The sequence below is a fragment of the Actinia tenebrosa genome, unplaced genomic scaffold (genome assembly GCF_029948245.1).
Source record: "Actinia tenebrosa isolate PJP-AT-01 unplaced genomic scaffold, QUT_ActTen_1.0 PGA_scaffold9__36_contigs__length_13948895, whole genome shotgun sequence".
NCBI classification, from domain to species: domain Eukaryota; kingdom Metazoa; phylum Cnidaria; class Anthozoa; order Actiniaria; family Actiniidae; genus Actinia; species Actinia tenebrosa.
The window spans coordinates 3,946,957-3,968,410 of NW_028292586.1; the positions used below are offsets into that span (position 1 = coordinate 3,946,957).

Below are 21,454 nucleotides of genomic sequence, written 5' to 3' on the forward strand. Positions count from 1 at the left end.
ATTTTTTCTTCTTAGTTACCTTTAAGAATGATCAGCACAATGGATAGATGCCATCCTTGTACCATCCTTCTCCCTGGGGTGGTTCATTAATATCATCCTTCTCCCTGAGGTGATTCATTAATATCATCCTTCTCCCTGATGTGGTTCATATGTACCAACCTTCTCCCTAAGGTGGTCCATTGATGTCCTCCTTCTCCCTGAGGCTGTCCGTCAATGTTATCCTTTCCCTGAGGTGGTTCATTAATGTCGTCCTTCTTCCTGAGGTGGTTCACTCATACCATCCTTCTCCCTGAGGTGGTTCACTTGTACCATCCTTCTCCCTGAGGTGGTTCATCAATGTCATCCTTCTCCCTGAGGTGGTCCATCAATGTCTTCCTTCTCCCTGAGGTGGTCCATTAATGTTTTCCTTCTCCCTGAGATGGTTTATTTGTTCTCCTTGAGGTGGTTCAATCGTACCATCCTCCCTAAGGTGGTTCAATTGTACCATCCTTCTCCCTGAGGTGGTTCATTTGTACCATCCATCTCCCTGAGGTGATTCATTTGTACCATCCTTCTCCCTGAGGTGGTTTACTTGTACCATCCTTCTCCCTGAGGTGGTTTACTTGTACCATCCTTCTCCCTGAGGTGGTTCATTTGCATCATCCATCTCCCTGAGGTGGTTCATTTGCACCATCCATCTCCCTGAGGTGTTTCATTTGTACCATCCTTCTCCCTGAGGTGTTTCATTTGTACCATCCTTCTCCCTGAGGTGGTTTACTTGTACCATCCTTCTCCCTGAGGTGGTTTACTTGTACCATCCTTCTCCCTGAGGTGGTTCATTTGCATCATCCATCTCCCTGAGGTGGTTCATTTGCACCATCCATCTCCCTGAGGTGGTTCATTTGTACCATCCTTCTCCCTGAGGTGGTTCATTTGCACCATCCATCTCCCTGAGGTGGTTCATTTGCACCATCCATCTCCCTGAGGTGGTTCAATTGTACCATCCTTCTCCCTGAGGTGGTTCATTTGTACCTACTTCTCCCTGAGGTGGTTCTCTCATACCATCTTCTCCCTGAGGTGATTCTTTTGTACCATCTTCAATCTGAGGTGGTTCATTTGTATCATCCTTCTCCCTGAGGTGGGTAATTTGTAACTACTTCTCCCCGAGGTGGTTCTCTCGTACCATCCTTCTCCCTGAGGTGATTCACTTGTACCATCCTTCTCCCTGAGGTGATTCACTTGTACCATCCTTCAATCTGAGGGGGTTTGTCAAATAAAGAAGAATTCCTTCTCACATCTTAAGTCAATTCCCACCTCTCGTTATTCTTGTGCCATCTACTTCCTGCTTTGCTTGATTGAAATTAGAAACTCCCCCAAGACCACAAAAAAAGTTCAACTCTCTCGAAATAAATCATATTGTGAAGGTCACCTAAATATCAATTTCTGTCCCTTTGATTTGTTCAAAATTGCAAGGTTATTGAAATAATTCCAAGTGCTTTGAGACTCAGACAACTAAGGAACTTTTATACTTAAGCTTAAGTGAGTTTCAATTTAATTGAGAATTCAAGGAAATTCGCAAAGATCTTCAACTGCAAGACCATGGCGTCTATAAACTTGAAGGTATGAAACGTTAAAGTGCACATGAACCCTTCGACAATACTTTCAGTACTGATTCTACACGAAGTAAATAGTTGAATGGTAAAATATTTCTTGATTTGAGTGATGCGTTTCTAAGTTATGAAGGTTTATACTTCCAATATGCTAATGAGTGTGACGTCTATTAAGGCTTAATCAAATATACAAAATCGAACTGGTTCATAGAAACAGTATTTAAAAAGCATCATTATTTTACTCATGGTTTACATGAAAGCTATTTACAATTTTTGTTTTCAAAATGGCCAGCATTTAGTATTACTAGTTACAACAAAAACACTCAAATACCTTACCTGACGTCATCATCATTAACATATTGGAAGTATAAACCTTCATAACTTAAAGACGCATCACTCAAATCAAGAAATATTTTACCAATCAACTATTTACTTTATGCAGAATCAGTACTGAAAGTATTGTCGAAGGGTTCATGTGCACTTTAAGAAACTAGTTTTTATTCAGTAGATTTTTTTGCAAATATTTCTATGTGGAAACAGGCTTGCTTGCTTTAGCATTGTACCTAGCTGAAAGATACAAACTAGTAAGTTCAAATACTAAGACATGGACTAATCATGGAGATATTTACTGATGCATGTGTTTATTATAATGATCGCATTAATAAACTTGCAGTAACAGAAAAGAGAGCGATGATAGCATGGCAGGATACGTAAAGACTTATACAGAAAACGTTTATCAAGAACAAAGCATTCAAATGATATTATTATCAAAGATAGCGCCATACAATAACGATTCGGAAGTATCAAGCAGCATGCGAAAACAAGGCTTTATTTTATCTCCAATTGGCATATGTTTTTTCCGTGAAAATTTCGAGTTAATGAAATGCTACAAATCATGCATCTCTTGGCTGACATCCAGGCACCATGCTAAATGTGAGTTCCGGTATTTTATTAGGCTATAAAAATCTTGTTTATCCATAGCTAGCAAGGTCAACCTGTAATAAAATGCTGCCCCAACACGTCCAGCTCAGCCTGCAGGCCGTAATTTCAAAGTACCAACCTTTCGTCTCGTAATTGCGTCTGTACAAGGTCACAAAAGCGCTTGAGATTTGATTTCAAATGCTTTCGTTTTTAGTAAGTGCGCACTTCAAACTTTCAAAATATTTAAGTTATAGCAATTTTAGATCTGTAGAGATCATATTTACCTTTTTAAAAATGGTTAGAAATAGTCTGCAACAGCTTGAAAAGAAAAGTTCAGATTGAAATACTATCTGTCCTTCTAGAACATTCGGTTTCTCTCAACTGTGTGTCCAGCTAGCCTATATGGTTGGAAATATTTTTGCTTTTCTTATATTGGTTTGTGATTTTCTTTTCCTCCAAATAAAGAAAAACATGAAATAATAAAATCAACTACTAATTATTTGATATGTAAACTGAACGACAACATCAGAAGATTAATTATAACCTGTCTCTGCATGTTCCGCTTCCTGCGACACTTACCTTCCGAGTCATTTTCTGGTTTTTCTAAATAAATAAAAAAATAGTAGTTTTATCCACCGAATTTTGCAGATCTCACTGCATTTTGATAGAAGATGATAGCGGACTTCGCAACTGTATAATTGATAAATAATGACTTATTTTTTCTTAGTCCGGTTCATTTCATGCATTTTTCAAATCAGTGTTCTTTCCGTCATCATCTCTTGCCAAAGGCCAGCAATGCTATTCTCCTAGCACAAATACATAGGCTTCATGGAATACTAATATCCATGATGATGATTATTGCGTTATACTAATTTAGATCTCATTTAACAGTTCATTATATGCGTTGTTCTCGTCTTGATCGTTCTGGCGGAACCTCTTCCATGGGCAACAGGTGAGGCAAGCAATTTAGTATACATTAACATGCACTTAAATGTATTATCACTATATAATCCCATATAAGCAACTATTGTATTATTTTTAAATTCTCTTTCCTGTCCAAATTAAAGACGAATTTGGATGGTTTCCATTTGCATCTTTCCGCGAGGGAAAACTATGACCTATGGAATCAGTCTAGTATAGTTTGGGATGATATAAGTAATCTGCAATATATATAAGACTACTTGTCTGTCCAATTTGGAAATAATTGAATTCAACCGGCCTCTTGCAATTTTGTCAGTCCTCGGATTTTATTAGCATGTAGTCCTATTACCTATACTAATACAAATTCAATAATAATTTTATCTTATTATTAACTGTACACAATTGAACTCCATGCATGCATAGCAGTGCAGCATGAATTTGAAGTTCAAGGTTATAAACATCCATAGCACTGAATAGCACCCCTTAAATCCATCTTTATCGATGCGAAGAGTGAAGACTTCGTTTTCATGTTTATCCTTCCTCTATTAACTATGCATGAATCACCTTATACCCTTAAACGAAAGACAAAAACTGGCAGTGCGACCAACAAAAATTGATAGCCACAGAACCATATTGACCTTCAAGGCGTCCGTCGTATTAAAGACAAAAAGAGCAATAATTTTGTTGCGCGAAAATTCCTAAAATCAAACTTTGATTGCTTTGAAAAGGGAACTTCAAACTACAGTGTAGCTGAGATTGAGCTTTAATCTTTATATTTTCTTCTATTTTTCGGGCGGGAAACAGAAAGAGAGGTTCGCTGCAACGATCCTGGACAAATTTCTAATGGCAATCGAAGTCCTGCTGAAAGTATCCACAGCGCTGGATCCGTAATTCATTTTGATTGCGTTCCTGGATACACTATCAATGGTACTGCAAATCTCACTTGCATGAGCAATGGACAGTGGAGTGATGAGGTTCCTCTCTGCCAAGGTTGGAATTTTGTAATTAAATTCATGATTCGAGCTAGTCAGTCAGTTAGCTAAGTTCTAAATAATTTGCTGGTTGACATGGCCGCCATTACCATATTATATGTACGTGTTCATACATATATTCATTGCGACTTATCGTTCTAGTGCCTATTGGCACTAATTGGGGACATTATTATTATGGTGATTTTCTAATTTTCAGTCAGTCTCTCTCGTTTCATCAGCAAAAATGGCCGACACGGCTTTTACTTTCAGTGTAGTTTATTCTCGTGATTCAATGAATGCAAAGCAGCAATACATTTATCACTAACCAATAACACTATCATCAACAATCGTGATTATTTATATTCTCCTGGAATGATTGAAAACCAGCAATACTTTTTTCACGAATGCAGAAAAAAGTGTCATCTGCAAAAAAACCAGGGCAGATACGACATGGCATGCTGAACACAACCAATGAAACGTACAGTGCAGGAGAAGCTGTCTTTTATCAATGTCTTCCTGGATTTGAAATCCAAGGGGAAGCGTCTCTTACTTGTACTCAAAATGGAACATGGAGCAATGACCTGCCTGAATGCAAACGTAAGTTGTTTCTTTTCTTTTCTTTTTGTTGCATATTTTGTAAGGGAAGTAGGTCTGCGATAAAGGGAACACCAATGAATACCTTTTTCTTGTGAAACTTTGTGTATGAAAATGATATTCAGAAAACGCATGCCCGGCTTTGTACTTTTCTATCAACATTTTTATCAGGAGTTTTTTCTTTGCTGAACAACGACATTTTCAAATTAATATTGAATTTTCTCTTTTTTCAATTTTCGTAAAAAATCATCTAATTTTCTAAACATCATGGCACAAACGTAAAACCCAAACACACTATAGCTAGAATAAACTAAGAGTTTATATCATTTATTTATTGTGGCAACAGGGAAAGAAGTTGTCTGTAAAGATCCTGGAAGAGTGAAAAATGGCAAGCAAAGCATCTCAAGAAAGAGATACAGTGTTGGCTCAAGAATTCTTTATCGTTGTCTTTCTGGCTATAGAATTGATGGCAAAGCATTTATCATTTGTAGAAGTAATGGAAAATGGAGTCACAAAGCTCCCTTATGCGAAAGTAAGTAGAAACTATCTTTCTATTTTGCAGCAATAAATATTTTTTGCTTAAGATGGGAAAAGATAAAGCTATTTTCCCACATTTCTTGCGTTCTCTCAACCAGTATATCTGCCTTCTTAGAGTGCTCTATTTATTTAGATTACCTGACTGTGCTGACATGAATAGGCAAGCATGCAAACCCTGGACTAATAAATTTTGAAGCCAATATCTTTTCTGGCATTTTACTAAGTATTCAGAACCATTTAAATTTATTCTTCAAATTTGCCATCCAAACATTATTATCTATTAAAAACCCGTTAGTCATGCCTGTAACATGTGAGAGCACTCTTACAGACATAAGTTCTTTTTTTTTCTAACAACAGAAAGAGCTTTACGCTGCAAGGATCCGGGTAGAATCAGGTACGGCAAAAGAAGTGTTCAGATTAAAAGGACTCATCGTATTGGCTCAACAATTCTTTACCGATGCTATGCTGGCTATAAAGTTAACGGTACAGCCTCCATCACTTGCAAGAAAGATGGAAATTGGAGCAATGAAATTCCAACTTGCCAACGTAAGTACAGTTTGTCTGGAAAAATGAAGTTTAGTTATTGCACACCAAAGGAGGCTTGGAGTCTGCATGTCGTGCGCGACAACAAACTCGTGCGCAATTAGTTGTTGACCGTGGCTTTACTTGCAATTTGAACCCCTCCAAAAATTACATAATGATTTATGTGATTATCTTATATGACTAGTACCGTCATTTTTGGACAACTGCGGAACCGCATTTTCTCCTGTACGTCGAGGGTTTTCTATGGGTTTTCCGGTTAAGTTCCACAGGTTTTTGGTACAGATGCTGCTGCTGCTGATGATGATGAATTTATTTACATTTATTTTTATCTATCAATGTTGAGGCGACTTTCTATCTGATCTTCTTTGTCTTTAGCTATCTCGTGCGGAAAGCCATTTGTGAGGTGTAATCCTCGTAAACCAAGCATGTTGATGTAGATAATGATACAGATGATGCTACGGATGCTGCTGCTGCTAATGATGAATTTATTTCCATTTATTTGTTTTATCAATGTTGAGTCCAATTTCTTATATGATCTTGTTTAATGTCTTTAGCCATCTCGTGTGGGAAGCCTTCACACATCAAGCATGGTAACTACACTGGCAAAGAGTTTACCTACCGCAGTGGGGTGACTTACAAGTGTGATGTTGGATACCAGCTGATTGGAAAACCCCAGAGACGATGTAGAAGTAATGGAAAATGGACCAAGAAACCTAAGTGCGAAAGTAAGACCTCAAAGAAGTCCTTTGTATTTTTGGCATTTCAGATTTTTACAAGCATGCGAACGAATATAAAAGGAGTTGATGCACATATTATGTCAGTGCTGCATCACTGAGTATTCTTTAATTTTTGATTGGGGGTAGTAAATAGAAAAATCCTTTTTCTATTCAAGGTTGGAAAAGAAACCCCTATTTCATAAACCATGCCATCGCCAAAGGCAAGAGGCAATAGCGATAGGTGAAAAATGCCGATGATATGAGATAGGTCATTCCAAGATCCAAGAATAGCTGGAATGACTTGTGTTTCTGCTTCTTATTCTCGTCAAGAACATGGACCTTAGTGTTGAGACTGACTCGATGTTCTTTGTATTCAATGAAACCATTTCCATGTCGGAATGACCTATCGCCTATCGCCTTTGGCGATGGCAACGTTTATTGAAAAAGGTGTTACTTCGTACTGTCATTATTAGAAAAAGTGCATCTAACTATACTTGAAAGACGAAGTCCAAGATCTTAATTTGAGGTGGGGATATAAGTTGGAAACTTACAATAGGGTACTGATATACTTATGCTAAAGTGTTCGAAAGCACAGGAATCATTGTTTAGCTGTGTTTGACTTTTCAAAGGAATTAAGTGTATTTTTCACGTCTCTTTTCATACAGTTTACAAATGCAGAATAAAAGGAACTCTCGGGATCAGATATGGAACAATAAAAACCACAGACAAAACGTACTCGCATGGTTCCACACTTCTCTTCAAGTGCAACAAAGGTTATGAGCTGGTGGGGACAGATTCCATAGGTTGTCTCGAAGGAAAATGGTCTGCTCGAAGGCTGCCCTACTGCAGAGGTTTGCTCTCATTCTTTCCATAGGAACTGGTTAAAGTGGATTTATTAATCTATTTTTCATTTTTTACTCAAAGGTTTAGGAACCATGTATCTCTTCAAAGACCTTCAAACGTCTAGCATTAATCAATTCATCCATGTCCATGTTAGACCTATACTCAAATCCCGTAGGGTTTCTCATTTCAAACGGCTTTTTGCTAATACGTTTGTAAAAATACAAAAACAAAAGAAAAAGAGATACTGTTGAAGAGAATTGCAAATGCATTCAACTAGAATATAATCGGTGTAACTTTTACTATCACTTTTTATTCATCCATTTTTCATGGGCTAGACGTTTGGGCCACGACTATTTAGGAAACTGTTGATATCAAAAACCTCTCTTTATAGTCAAGGCCTGTCCGAATCCTGGGTTTCCTGACAACGGTCGCCGAATTGGAAATAATTTTCGCATTGGTCGTACTGTACGGTTCACTTGCCAGTCTGGATTCAAGCTCACAGGATCACCAGTGCGTACTTGTCTGAAGAACAAACAGTGGAGTGGAAGCGTGGCTGTCTGTGACGATGGAAGTAAGTTCCCATTTCGTACCTAAAGTTGGATACAGGAAAAGAAAGTTGTTAAACAGGCAAAAAAAGGGTAGAATTAAGCTTTTTAATTCATATGAACGAGCTAAACAAAGAAAAGAAACACAAGCTTACTTACTACTCCTATAAAAATCTGCTCAAGCTGACGACTTCCTAAAGTTTGGAAAACGAAAATGGAATCTAATCTTCTGCCTAAATTATACACAAGTGGTCCCATACATTAAAAATTTCGTTCACAATTCATTGACATGTTTCTAGGTACAGACTGTCCAATCCTGGGAACCCCCATCAGTGGTATCAAGAAAGGTAATCGATACAGCTTCGGATCCGTTGTTCGGTTTGAGTGTAAAGAAGGCTATATACTCCAAGGGTCGAGTATCAGGCGTTGTACTTTTAATGGCACATGGAATGGAACCGAAGCTAAATGTGTTGGTAAGAAAGAGTAGTTCTTTATATTTGTTGACATTTACTAGTACTTGGAAGTACGACCTCAAGGTCGAGATTGGTCCAAGTTTTGCATTTGCACGTTGCACAGTGCGGTACAATAAGGTACTGGTTGACCAGGTATTCTTGCAAATAACTGTGGATAAGGTTACCGAATGGCATGCCATCCAGGAAAAATAGTGATAATCATGTGAATGCTATAATAACCGGATATAAAATCTAGTGCTTGTTATTGGAACGTACTTTGAATTAACAAATAGACATCAGATTTTTATGTGTCTGTCCTCTTATTGACGATAAATTGCTCCATCACATTGTCAAAGTAGTGTGGATCCGCATACTACTTTGACAGTGTGATGGCGAAATTTACCGTCAATAAGAGGACAGACACATAAAAATCTGATGTCTATTTGTTAATTTAACAATACCAAAAACGATAAAAACTTCTAATTTTTAGCGATCAAAACAACCAACGGAAAGAGCGCGCGCTCGTTGACGTCAGCTTTATCTGTCTGTCCTCTTATTGGTAATAAAAAACAACCCATCAGCGCCGAGATATTTGTAATTTGTAAAATTATATTTCATAATCTAGCCTCAACGTAAGAGTTTCGTTAGTTTAATTAAGTCTATAATGTGAAAACATTCTGCGATTATCCAATATATTAAAGATCAGTAAAACTTCTCTCTTTTTTCGTACAAAGACGAATTTCAACACTTCGTTAAAAACGTTAATGCCACCGCAATTCTTTTCCGCAAAAACCTCGATGCTTTGATGGAGTACACTTGTTCTTCGGGGAACTCAACATGTAACATTAGTGGCTTGGACACCAGGGCGAGAGCCATAGATCTTGGTGCACAAGGAGGATTGGATGTTCTGTTTGTTCTCGATTCCTCCTCCAGTATTGAAAATAAAGAATTCAAGCTTGCAAAAGACTTTGCTATAGCAATTGTCAGACAGCTTGGTGCGACGTGGAAGTCAGTATTTATAATTAAAAACATTATTATAAAATAATTGTTCTTAATCTCGCCGAGATTTATTGTTGGGAGCGCGTGCTTTATGACAGCACACAGCACGCGCGCGCACTTTCAGTTTTTTTCAGTCAAAAAACTTGCTAGTTGTGCTGTGCTGTGTGGAGTTATAAAGCACTTTGGGATTGGCAGATCACTCGAGAAGTGTCGAAAAGCACTCCGCTACGCGTCGTGCATCTCCTAACACTTCTTTCGTGTTCTCTCAACCCCCGCGTGCTTTATAACTGCAGACAGCACGCGCGCGCGTTTTCTATTTCTTCTATGTATTATGACTTTTACAAAGGGGACACTTTAACCGAGTTAACCGTTTGGTTTTTACCCAGGTTATTACTACCTAAACTTTCTATTGTTTCAAACCCTCTGAAATGAAGCATTGAGCTCAAATACACCAAGTGATGAAAATAAATCTTATTTCCAATCGATTGGCTCAAGGGATGATTTACAGTATGGTTTTAAAAAAAACGTAACGAAAAATTCGAAAGTGTTCATGGTTCGAATGTCCTCACTGTAAATCAGTTTCTTAGTTCAATATCAATTTTTTCCAATATATTTTTTTGAGAAAAGGATATGAATTTATGATCAGAACATTTTTTCTAACATTTTTAGGCCTAAAGGTACTAGAATCGCAACCATCGTTTACGGTACTAGACCAGAATTAGTATTCAATTTTGGAGACCATGGAGCAACTTCAACAAATGGTGTTATAAAGAAGCTAAGTAAAATAAAAAGATTGGGTGGAGGAACTGCGACAAGGCACGCCCTGGAAATGGCTAGAAAAGCTGTGTTTGTGACAAGGAATAGTAAACGACAACGTGCTATGTTTTTTATCACTGATGGTCGTTCTAACATTGGAGGAAAACCGGAAGAAGCAGCGATAATTCTACGGAAGGAATACAACGTTCAAATTACAGCCATTGGAGTTGGGAAAAATGTACACCCTCGCGAACTTTACGCGATTGGAAAAAACGAAAAAGACGTGATTATGGTGAACGACTATGAAGAACTGAAAAAAGCAATTGATACATCTGTAAAACTTGGTAAGTTGATTGCAGCACAGTTTTGTAGCCGTTTTCTAAAAAAATATTAGAAACCTTATTTTTTGTATTAATTATACCAGATTATACTGTATGTGGAGAGAGTGATTATGACCCGCGAGCAAGAATGGTTGGAGGCAAAATAGTTGATTGTGGAAGATGGCCATGGCAGGTTGGACTTCACAGAGTGGATGAAAAACGTACGTTGATGGCATCTTAAAATATATGCAGTTCGTTACGTGACCGAAACATGATCCTCGCACTCTTTATACATCCCTTTTATCGCTGGTACTTATTGAGATGCCTATTTATTATGTTTTTGTTACCTTGAAGACATTTTTGTAAAAATTATTTTGACCAAAACGTACTGAAGGACTCATGCAGACATTTCCTTAATCTGCGTGCGGCAATCCTGCAATATTATAGTTAAAATTTTCATGTGCTGGAATGCGGATCAGATTTTAATATCCCTGAGCGTTTAAGTAAAGCTTTGAATCGGATATTAAAATCGCGTCAGTTGGAAAACAAAAAACCGTGAACCCTCGAGTTTGACAACCAATCAGATTACGAATCGAAAACAATAGAATTCGAGTTACATGTGTTGAAAGTTTATAAAAGCTATTCAAGGAGATGAAATGATGAAAGAGAAGAAATAAAAAATAAATAAACTGAAGTGTTCACGGTTAGTGTAGAACGACAGTAAGAGATATCTTGCATGGCGGCGAGCGAGAAAATGCAAAAAAGATCTTAAAAAAACTATTTAAAAAAAGACGTTTCAGGTTACAATTCTCTAGTGTTCAAATTCTGCACATTATCTTTTGCAGTAAATAATTGACTTCTTGAGCTCCTATTTAACCAATTCTTATACTGGGCATGCAATACATATCGATTCCAGGCCTCGGTGCGAGTCTGTTTATTGGTAGCTACGATAAAATAAAAGAGAACATAACAGAAACTCAATTCATTTTTTAGCTAAAGACCACTGATGTATATTCTCTTCTTTTTTTCTTCTTTTTTTGCTTTTAGATAACTTGAAAGTTTTCTGTGGAGGAGCACTGATTTACAAGAGATGGGTTTTGACTGCAGCACACTGTTTTGAAGGGCATTCCACACCAGAATTGTAAAATAAAAATATTATATACTTACATTTTTTTACTTGATTATTTTTTTTCTCGCTTTCTTATTGGTCCAAAGTCGTGGTAAATAAGAAGACATACAAGACAATTATGTCAACAAATTAGAAATCGATAAGGCACGGGGCCAGCGTGAGCTCGGAACCTTTTTTCTTTCAAACTTCTTCCTTTTTTTCGTAGTAAAAATCTAATTTCCGATGGTTTAGCGTGGTATGTCCCCTTATTTATCACAAAATAACGTCAACATTTGGTCGGTTAAAGTTTATTGATGTACTCGAAGCTTTTTTTTTGAGGAATACGTTTTCCACTTTAAATTATTAATACATGTATCTGTGTACTGTCTTTTTAGGTGGACCGTAAAAGCTGCTGATCATGATCTTAAGGAAAAAGATCCATCGGAACAAGAGTTACAAACTACGAAGATCTCAATCCATCCTGACTACAAGCCCAGTCCACTCATTGAAAATGACATAGCATTGGTTAAACTTAGCAAAGACGTCAAACTCGGTCCCTTCGTCCGCACAGTTTGTCTACCAAAAAGTAACGAGAGATTACTTGAACCTGGAGACGTTGGGATTGTAGCAGGTTGGGGTGTTACTGAGAAACTTCTACCCGGACAGCCCCCATCTGCTGCCAATATTAGATCTAAGGTTCTTCTACAGTCGGCATTTGAAATTCAGAATAACAAGCTTTGTAGAGAAAAAACAAAGTTCCATTTAAACTTGAATGTCACTTTTTGCGCGGGAGATGGCAAGGGCGGAAACGACACGTGTAAAGGAGACAGCGGTGGAAGCTTTGTAAGGCAAATACTACGTGATGGAAAATTAAGATGGGTGTCTGTTGGCCTGGTTTCGTGGGGGGAGGGGTGCGGTTTGAAAGATAAATACGGATACTACACAAGGGTAGCCCCTTTTGTTAGCTGGATCAAAAAGACCATGAGAGAAGAAAAGGGAAAGAAATAATGACTAAATGATAAATAAAATGTGTTTAAAAACATTCGTAGGCTTTTGTTATACCAAAAAGAAATAAGTAAAGGTGTTGCCTACGCAATAATGGCTAGTTACTATTAATCATACAGTGATATTGAAAAATGAGAAATTTTATAGGTGTAAGACGCAGGTACCAACTATTATCTGTTAATCATCGTTTCTTTGACGCACTATAAAGTCATATGTGTTTGATTAATCCAAAATGACTAATCCAGATTGCAAAAAAAAAAATCAGTTGCATAATAAAACGACTATTTTGATTCCTACATATATAAACGCCAGTTAGACAGATGCATGCAGTTACTGTATGGTAAGAGAAATATAAAACTAGATCTAGCTGTTGGGGTAAACTAGAATCATTTTAGGTTTAAATAAAAAAAGTAGCTTTGGAGGTTAAATGTGTGGAAAAGTGCTTTTCTTGAATAAAAAACTTGTACCAGATATCTTAGTCTTATTTATGTAATTTTCTGAAAAAGCAGATTTCAAAGATGCAATTAATGGAGATCACTCTATTTTCCAATTACTAGTCCATATATTTTTGTATTGATATTAAGATTGCTTATAAATAAATAAATATATTGGTAAATCAAAGGTGGCTTAGCGGTAGGCACTCGCCTCTCACCAGGGGAGGAAGGGGGGAAGAGAGGAAGGGGGGAAGAGAGGAAGGGGGGAAGAGAGGAAGGGGGGAAGAGAGGAAGGGGGGAAGAGAGGAAGGGGGGAAGAGAGGAAGGGGGGAAGAGGGGGGAGGAGAGACCTTAATTCTTCTGGGCCCATCTTTAAGGACATAACATGGAAAAACAGCGGCAATCCTAGATATCCTAATATTGATGACAAAAACGATGTCGAATGAACAGTATAAATATAAGAGAGTAGGTCGCTTTGACTTGTCTTGGAAAGCCCCACTTGATTGAAGTAATGGTTAATTTTAGACCCAAAGACTTGACCAAGCATGCTTCTCTTGGCTGGCATCCAGGCACCATGCTAAAATTGAGTTCCGGTAATTTATTAGTCTATAAGATTTTGTTTATCCATAGCTAGAAAGGTCAACCTGTAATAAAGTGTAGCCTCGACACATTCTTAAGGGATGTCTTCAAGCTGCTTAAAGAGGAACTGAGAACATGATCCAGTAGGTTCAGCAACACGTATGAGGTTTTGATATCCGCAGTAGCTACGCCTTCCAACAAATGCAGGTTTGACGACCTTGATATTTTGTCATTGTCTCCACTTATTGCACGAAAAACCTTATAGACTCTATAAATGTTATTTCGGTCAGTATGAGCTAGGCATTTCAACTTTGTAACAAGTTCCACTGCACGCTCTATATCTCTTCGATCGACTTCCGCTAAGCTACTTCAGCCCAGCCATTGCAAAGCTACACTTTTCAGGAAATTTTTTTCAACAGCATAGTTTATCTAGGGAATGCTTTGTCATCCTCAATCCGCAACTGCTCCTCTACGAAAACTTTCAAACTTCTTCTTTACAGACACTAAAACTTGACACTACATTTGACATTGACAGAACTAGAACCTGGAAGTCATACTGTTCAAAATGCCGCTCATACAATATCCCCTGGTGCTCCTAAGTTCTGATAGATATGTCAGCAGCATCTTTCTGTTTTTAAAGTTTCTTATTAGTAATTAGTGTTCGTAAAACGTTTATTTTGGAGGAACTATATGGGACTCTTGTCCTGTGGTTTCCCCCCCTCATGTTGTATGGAGCTAGGGAAAATCCTGTTTATTGATCTAGTTATGCATATAGTAGATAGGAAAATATATGGAAAGACAGACAGAAAAACAGACAGACGGAACGACAGACAGTACATTGAGTGAGTATCTCTTAGACAAACAGGAAGTTCCATGCAAGATCCCTTCACTAGGCAGTCACTTACCAATGATTAGGCCATCACCAAAAGGTAATTCAAGCAGACAGGGAAGTAGTGGGAAAGACATACAATAACACAATCGTACGCAGGGGTGGATACAGGACTTTAAACAGGGGAGGTGGATAATTATTTTAAAGTTCAGTTGAGCTTCTTTTTGCAGTACAAAGGGGAAAAAATGATTAGATTATAACATACAGTGTACTGCATACTTGTGAATGCAGCTAAATTTTGACTCTTGGCATATTTTGTAATTAGATGCAATCATATTCCTTCTTCTAAAAAAATATTCACTTTTACTCTAAAAAGGGGGATGGAAATCCACCCAATCCACCTCCCCCCCTCCCCGTATCCGCCCCTGGTAGATAGACATTCTCTTCTTTATTGACATTCTTCTTTTTTAGCAGCTTTTGATATACATTCTTGTCGTCTGTGTGGGGCTGGTACACGCCATTCCAACAGGTAAGACATGTCATTAACTGCTTTATTCCCCACGAAGTAATATGTAACAAAAAATCACGCAATAAATAACTAAATATATATATTGATTTACACCTTCCTGCAAGTGTACGTTTTCCACTTTGGATTAGACCCTAGCTAACAAAACTATCTTGGATGCAAGGCTAACATGGAGATACAAAAAAGAAACAACGAAAAACAAACAAACAAACAAACAAAAACAAAAGAAAAAAAAACAAAAAAACAACAGTGTTTCTAGATGGCATTTGCGAAATTTTCTTGGTATGCAAAAAAAAAGCATCAAGTATGGCAACTATACGAAACCATGTCGAACGAAACTATTATTGAAATAGGTGTATACCTAGAACTGTCATTATTAGAAAAGTGCATCTAACTATACGTCAAAGAAGAAGTCGAAGATTTTAATTTAGTGGGGATATAAGCTGGAAATTTACAACAGGGTACTAATGCATGATGTAATATTTCAAACACGCGAGAGAGTTCTTCCTCCGATTTCCAAACACCGAAAAGTGAGTTGTAAAAACGAGGCGCAGCCGAGTTTTTTTAACTGACTTTGAGGTGTTTGGAAATCGGAGGAAGAACTCTCTCAAGTGTTTGAAATTACTTCTCAAACTAATGAATATTTCTTGGAGAAAATCAAAGAAAAATTTTACGAAATTTAATGCAAATTAAGAACACATTTCCAAACGACCGTCACAGTAGTGATTTGCTTTGTTTTCTCCTAATTAAATATTCATGAGTATGAGAAATGCTTTTGCGAGAGTGCTTGATGAGCACAAGAATCATTAACCTTTGTTTGCCTTTTCAAAGGAATTAAGTGTATTTTTCACGTCTCTTTTCATACAGTTTACAAATGCAGAATAAAAGGAACTCTCGGGATCAGATATGGAACAATAAAAACCACAGACAAAACGTACTCGCATGGTTCCACACTTCTCTTCAAGTGCAACAAAGGTTATGAGCTGGTGGGGACAGATTCCATAGGTTGTCTTGAAGGAAAATGGTCTGCTCGAAGGCTACCCTACTGCAGAGGTTTGCTCTCATTCTTTGCATAGGAACTGGTTAAAGTGGATTTATTAATTGATTTTTTCAATTTTCAATCAAAAGTTTCCAAACGTGGAGCATTAGTTAATGTCCATGCTAGACCAATAATTCCAATAGGGTTTCTCTTTCAAACGGTTTTTGGTAATACATTTGTACATAGTTAATAGATTATCTATTAACTATGATTTGTAGCAAAACAAAACAAAAGAAAAAGGGATACTGTTGAAGGGAATTGCAAATGCCTCCATTTAGAATTGAATTGGTGTAACTTTTACTATCCCTTTTTATTCATCCATTTTTCATGAGCTTGAAGTTTTGGCCACGACTATGTAGGAAACTGTTGATATCAAAAACCTCTCTTTATAGTCAAGGCCTGTCCGAATCCTGGGTTTCCTGACAACGGTCGCCGAATTGGAAATAGTTTTCGCATTGGTCATTCTGTACGGTTCACTTGTCAGTCTGGATTCAAGCTCACAGGATCACCAGTGCGTACTTGTCTGAAGAACAAACAGTGGAGTGGAAGCGTGGCTGTCTGTGACGATGGAAGTAAGTTCCCAATTCGTATCTAAAGTCGAATCCAGAACTTAGAGTTTCTAAGAACGTTATTCAACAGGCAAAAAATAAAGCTTAGCTCAATCGTACTTACTCTTCCGATAAAAATTGTTTTAGCCGACAATTCCCTAAAGATTGGAAAATGAAAATGGAATTTTATCTTCTGCCTCAATCATACAAAAGTGGTCCCACACATTAGATTTTTGTTCACAACTGATTGACATGTTACTAGGTTCAGATTGTCCAATCCTGGGTACCCCCACCAGTGGTATCAAGAAAGGTAATCGATACAGCTTCGGATCCATTGTTCGGTTTGAGTGTAAAGAAGGATATATACTGCAAGGGTCGAGTATAAGGCGTTGTACTTTTAATGGCACATGGAATGGAACCGAAGCTAAATGTGTTGGTAAGAAAGAGTAGTTCTTTATATTTGTTGACATTTACTAGTACTTGGAAGTACGACCTCAAGGTCGAGATTGGTCCAAGTTTTGCATTTGCACGTTGCACAGTGCGGTACAATGGGGTATTAGTTGACCAGGTATGCTTGCAAAATACTGTGGATAAGGTTACCGAATGGCATGCCATCCAGGAAAAATAGTGATAATCATGTGAATGCTATAATAACCGGATATAAAATCTAGTGCTTGTTATTGGAACGTACTTTGAATTAACAAATAGACATCAGATTTTTATGTGTCTGTCCTCTTATTGACGATAAATTGCTCCATCACATTGTCAAAGTAGTGTGGATCCGCATACTACTTTGACAGTGTGATGGCGAAATTTACCGTCAATAAGAGGACAGACACATAAAAATCTGATGTCTATTTGTTAATTTAACAATACCAAAAACGATAAAAACTTCTAATTTTTAGCGATCAAAACAACCAACGGAAAGAGCGCGCGCTCGTTGACGTCAGCTTTATCTGTCTGTCCTCTTATTGGTAATAAAAAACAACCCATCAGCGCCGAGATATTTGTAATTTGTAAAATTATATTTCATAATCTAGCCTCAACGTAAGAGTTTTCTTAGTTTAATTGAGTCTACAATGCAAAATCATTCTGCAATTATCCAATATATTAAAGATCAGTAAAACTTCTCTCTTTTTTCGTACAAAGACGAATTTCACCACTTCGTTAAAAACGTGAATGACACCGCAATTCTTTTCCGCAAAAACCTCGATGCTTTGATGGAGTACACTTGTTCTTCGGGGAACTCAACATGTAACATTAGTGGCTTGGACACCAGGGCGAGAGCCATAGATCTTGGTGCACAAGGAGGATTGGATGTTCTGTTTGTTCTCGATTCCTCCTCCAGTATTGAAAATAAAGAATTCAAGCTTGCAAAAGACTTTGCTATAGCAATTGTCAGACAGCTTGGTGCGACGTGGAAGTCAGTATTTATAATTAAAAACATTATTATAAAATAATTGTTCTTAATCTCGCCGAGATTTATTGTTGGGAGCGCGTGCTTTATGACAGCACACAGCACGCGCGCGCACTTTCAGTTTTTTTCAGTCAAAAAACTTGCTAGTTGTGCTGTGCTGTGTGGAGTTATAAAGCACTTTGGGATTGGCAGATCACTCGAGAAGTGTCGAAAAGCACTCCGCTACGCGTCGTGCATCTCCTAACACTTCTTTCGTGTTCTCTCAACCCCCGCGTGCTTTATAACTGCAGACAGCACGCGCGCGCGTTTTCTATTTCTTCTATGTATTATGACTTTTACAAAGGGGACACTTTAACCGAGTTAACCGTTTGGTTTTTACCCAGGTTATTACTACCTAAACTTTCTATTGTTTCAAACCCTCTGAAATGAAGCATTGAGCTCAAATACACCAAGTGATGAAAATAAATCTTATTTCCAATCGATTGGCTCAAGGGATGATTTACAGTATGGTTTTAAAAAAAACGTAACGAAAAATTCGAAAGTGTTCATGGTTCGAATGTCCTCACTGTAAATCAGTTTCTTAGTTCAATATCAATTTTTTCCAATATATTTTTTTGAGAAAAGGATATGAATTTATGATCAGAACATTTTTTCTAACATTTTTAGGCCTAAAGGTACTAGAATCGCAACCATCGTTTACGGTACTAGACCAGAATTAGTATTCAATTTTGGAGACCATGGAGCAACTTCAACAAATGGTGTTATAAAGAAGCTAAGAAAAATAAAAAAATTGGGTGGTGGCACTGCGACAAGGCACGCTCTGGAAATGGCTAGAAAAGTTGTGTTCGTGGAGAAGGAAAGTAAACGACAACGTGCTATGTTTTTTATCACTGATGGTCGTTCTAACATTGGGGGAAAACCGGAAGCAGCAGCGATAATTCTAAGGGATGAATACAAAGTTCAAATTACTGCTATTGGAGTTGGGGAAAATGTACACCCTCGCGAGCTTTACGCGATTGGAAAAAACGAAAAAGACGTTATTATGGTGAACAGCTATGAAGAACTGAAAAAAGCAATTGATAAATCTGTAAAAATTGGTAAGTTGGTTGGAGCACAGTCATTTGTATCAGTTTTGTAAAAAACATATATTTTTTTGTATTCATACCAGATTATACTGTATGCGGAAAGAGTGACTATGATCCGCGAGCAAGATTGGTTGGGGGCAACATAGCTGATCGTGGAAGATGGCCATGGCAGGTTGGACTTCACAGAATTGATAAAAATAGTACGTTGAATATCTTAAAATATATACAGCTCATTCTATAAGCTAAAAGCAATCCAACCCCTCCACCCTTTACCCCTGGAAATCATTGACATGATTTTCTCTTATTTACATAGTAATGTTTTCCCATTTCAGAACATGTGCCATTCCCTTGAGAATAAGATTCTTTGTTAAACGATTGAGCATGAGAAGACACATGAATATGGCTACAATTTAAACAAAGAATATTATTTTTAAGAGAATGACACGTGGTTAACCATAAACTACTAATGTATTATTAATTTTTTTTTTTTGCTTAAAGATAAGTTAAAATTTTACTGTGAAGGAGCACTAATTGACAAGAGATGGGTTTTGACTGCAGCACACTGCTTTGGAGAGCTTGCATTGCATTCCACACCAGAAATGTAAGATTTTAAGATTATTTAAACTTAATTTTTTCAAAAAAAAATTTCATTTTCGTCATGAAGGAATGGATGGACAAATTCGATGATACGGCAGGCATCTTGGATCACAAGGCATTTCGGGGCATCCAGGCGGCAAATAAACTTTAGTTACATTCATATAATGACGTCGATTGATATTAACAGCTCACCACAAGAGAATACAACAATATATGAATTAAGACAGCATGCACATCGTTCATCTTTACTTTAAAAGAGAGACAAACACTCAAAGCCATTGCTGGGGGCCCAACACGATGTCAACTTTAGGTTATTCATACATACATATGTTATTCTGTCCTTTTTAGGTGGACTGTAAAAGCTGGTGATTATGATCTTGAGGAAGAAGATCCATCGGAACAGGAGTTGCAAACCGAGAAAATCTCGAAATATCCAGGCTACAGGCACTTTCCATTTTATGAGAATGACATAGCATTGGTTAAACTTAGCAAAGACGTCAAACTCGGTCCCTTTGTCCGCACAGTTTGTCTACCGAGAAATAATGAGGAATTACTTGAACCTGGAGACGTTGGGATTGTAGCAGGTTGGGGTGCTACTCAGATACTTCGACTTGGACAAAGCCCATCTTACGCCAATAGAAGATCTAAGGTTCTTCTACAGTCGGCATTTGAAATTCAGAATAACAAGCTTTGTAGAGAAAAAACAAAGTTCCATTTAAACTTGAATGTCACTTTTTGCGCAGGAGATGGCAAGGGCGGAAATGACACGTGTAAAGGAGACAGCGGTGGAAGCTTTGTAAGGCAAATACTACGTGATGGCCAATTAAGATGGGTGACTGCTGGCCTGGTCTCGTGGGGGGAGGGGTGCGGTTTGAAAGATAAATACGGATACTACACAAGGGTAGCCCCTTTTGTTAGCTGGATCAAAAAGACCATGAGAGAAGAAAAGGGAAAGAAATAATGACTAAATGATAATAAAACGTGTTTAAAAAACATTCGTAGGCTTTTGTTATACCAATAAGAAATAAGAAGAGGTGTTGGCTACGCAATAATGACTATTCACTAATAATCATACATTGATATTGAAAAATGAGAAATTATATAGGTGTAAGACGCAGGTACCAACTATATCTCTTGATCATCATTTCTTTGACGCACTATGGAGTGACATGTGACTGATTAATCCAAATTGTGCTTCAGATTGAAAAAAAAAATCAATTCCATAACAAAACGACTATTTTGATTCCTACATATACCAAACGCCAGTTGGACAGAAGGATGCAGTTACTGCATAGTATAAGAGACTGAAATATCCAACTTGATCTAGCTGTTGGGGTAAACTAGAATCATCACGGGTTTAAATTTTAAAAAATAACTTTGAAGGTTAAATTGTAGAAAAGTGCATTTCTTGAATAAAATGCGTGTACCAGATATCTTAGTCTTATTCGTCAATTTTCTAAAAAAGCAGATCTCAAAGATGCACTTAATGGGGGAGGAGAGACCTTAAATCAAATTGGTTATTCTTCTGGGCCCATCTTGATGAGCATGATTCTTTTGTATTACATTTTACAACGGCAATC

The 21,454-nt window shown here is 37.5% G+C and overlaps 2 protein-coding genes across 3 annotated transcripts; both read left to right on the plus strand.

The window, feature by feature from the left end:
• Positions 1 to 1,394: 1,394 nt before the first annotated feature.
• On the plus strand, positions 1,395 to 13,291 carry LOC116308430 (complement C2-like). The gene is made up of 15 exons (XM_089024785.1): positions 1,395 to 1,599; positions 3,402 to 3,462; positions 4,236 to 4,421; positions 4,813 to 4,999; positions 5,343 to 5,528; positions 5,891 to 6,079; positions 6,631 to 6,801; positions 7,458 to 7,643; positions 8,027 to 8,206; positions 8,480 to 8,653; positions 9,367 to 9,640; positions 10,301 to 10,731; positions 10,812 to 10,928; positions 11,755 to 11,848; positions 12,211 to 13,291. The coding sequence occupies exons 3-15, from the start codon at positions 4,386 to 4,388 to the stop codon at positions 12,821 to 12,823; spliced, it is 2,838 nt and encodes a 945-aa protein (XP_088880911.1). The 5' UTR covers positions 1,395 to 1,599; positions 3,402 to 3,462; positions 4,236 to 4,385; the 3' UTR covers positions 12,824 to 13,291.
• Positions 13,292 to 13,904: 613 nt separating this feature from the next.
• LOC148904533 (complement C2-like) lies at positions 13,905 to 21,307 on the plus strand. Of its 2 annotated transcripts, none has more exons than XM_089024787.1 (10): positions 13,905 to 14,040; positions 15,134 to 15,191; positions 16,056 to 16,241; positions 16,620 to 16,799; positions 17,038 to 17,211; positions 17,925 to 18,198; positions 18,859 to 19,289; positions 19,361 to 19,477; positions 19,776 to 19,878; positions 20,223 to 21,307. In XM_089024787.1, exons 1-10 carry the CDS (start codon positions 14,035 to 14,037, stop codon positions 20,833 to 20,835), a joined length of 2,142 nt encoding a protein of 713 aa, XP_088880913.1. In that variant the 5' UTR covers positions 13,905 to 14,034; the 3' UTR covers positions 20,836 to 21,307. The 2 variants fall into 2 exon arrangements, with proteins under 2 accessions (XP_088880913.1, XP_088880914.1); XM_089024788.1 differs by having other exon boundaries at positions 13,915 to 14,040; positions 15,137 to 15,191.
• The last annotated feature ends 147 nt before the right edge of the window (positions 21,308 to 21,454 follow it).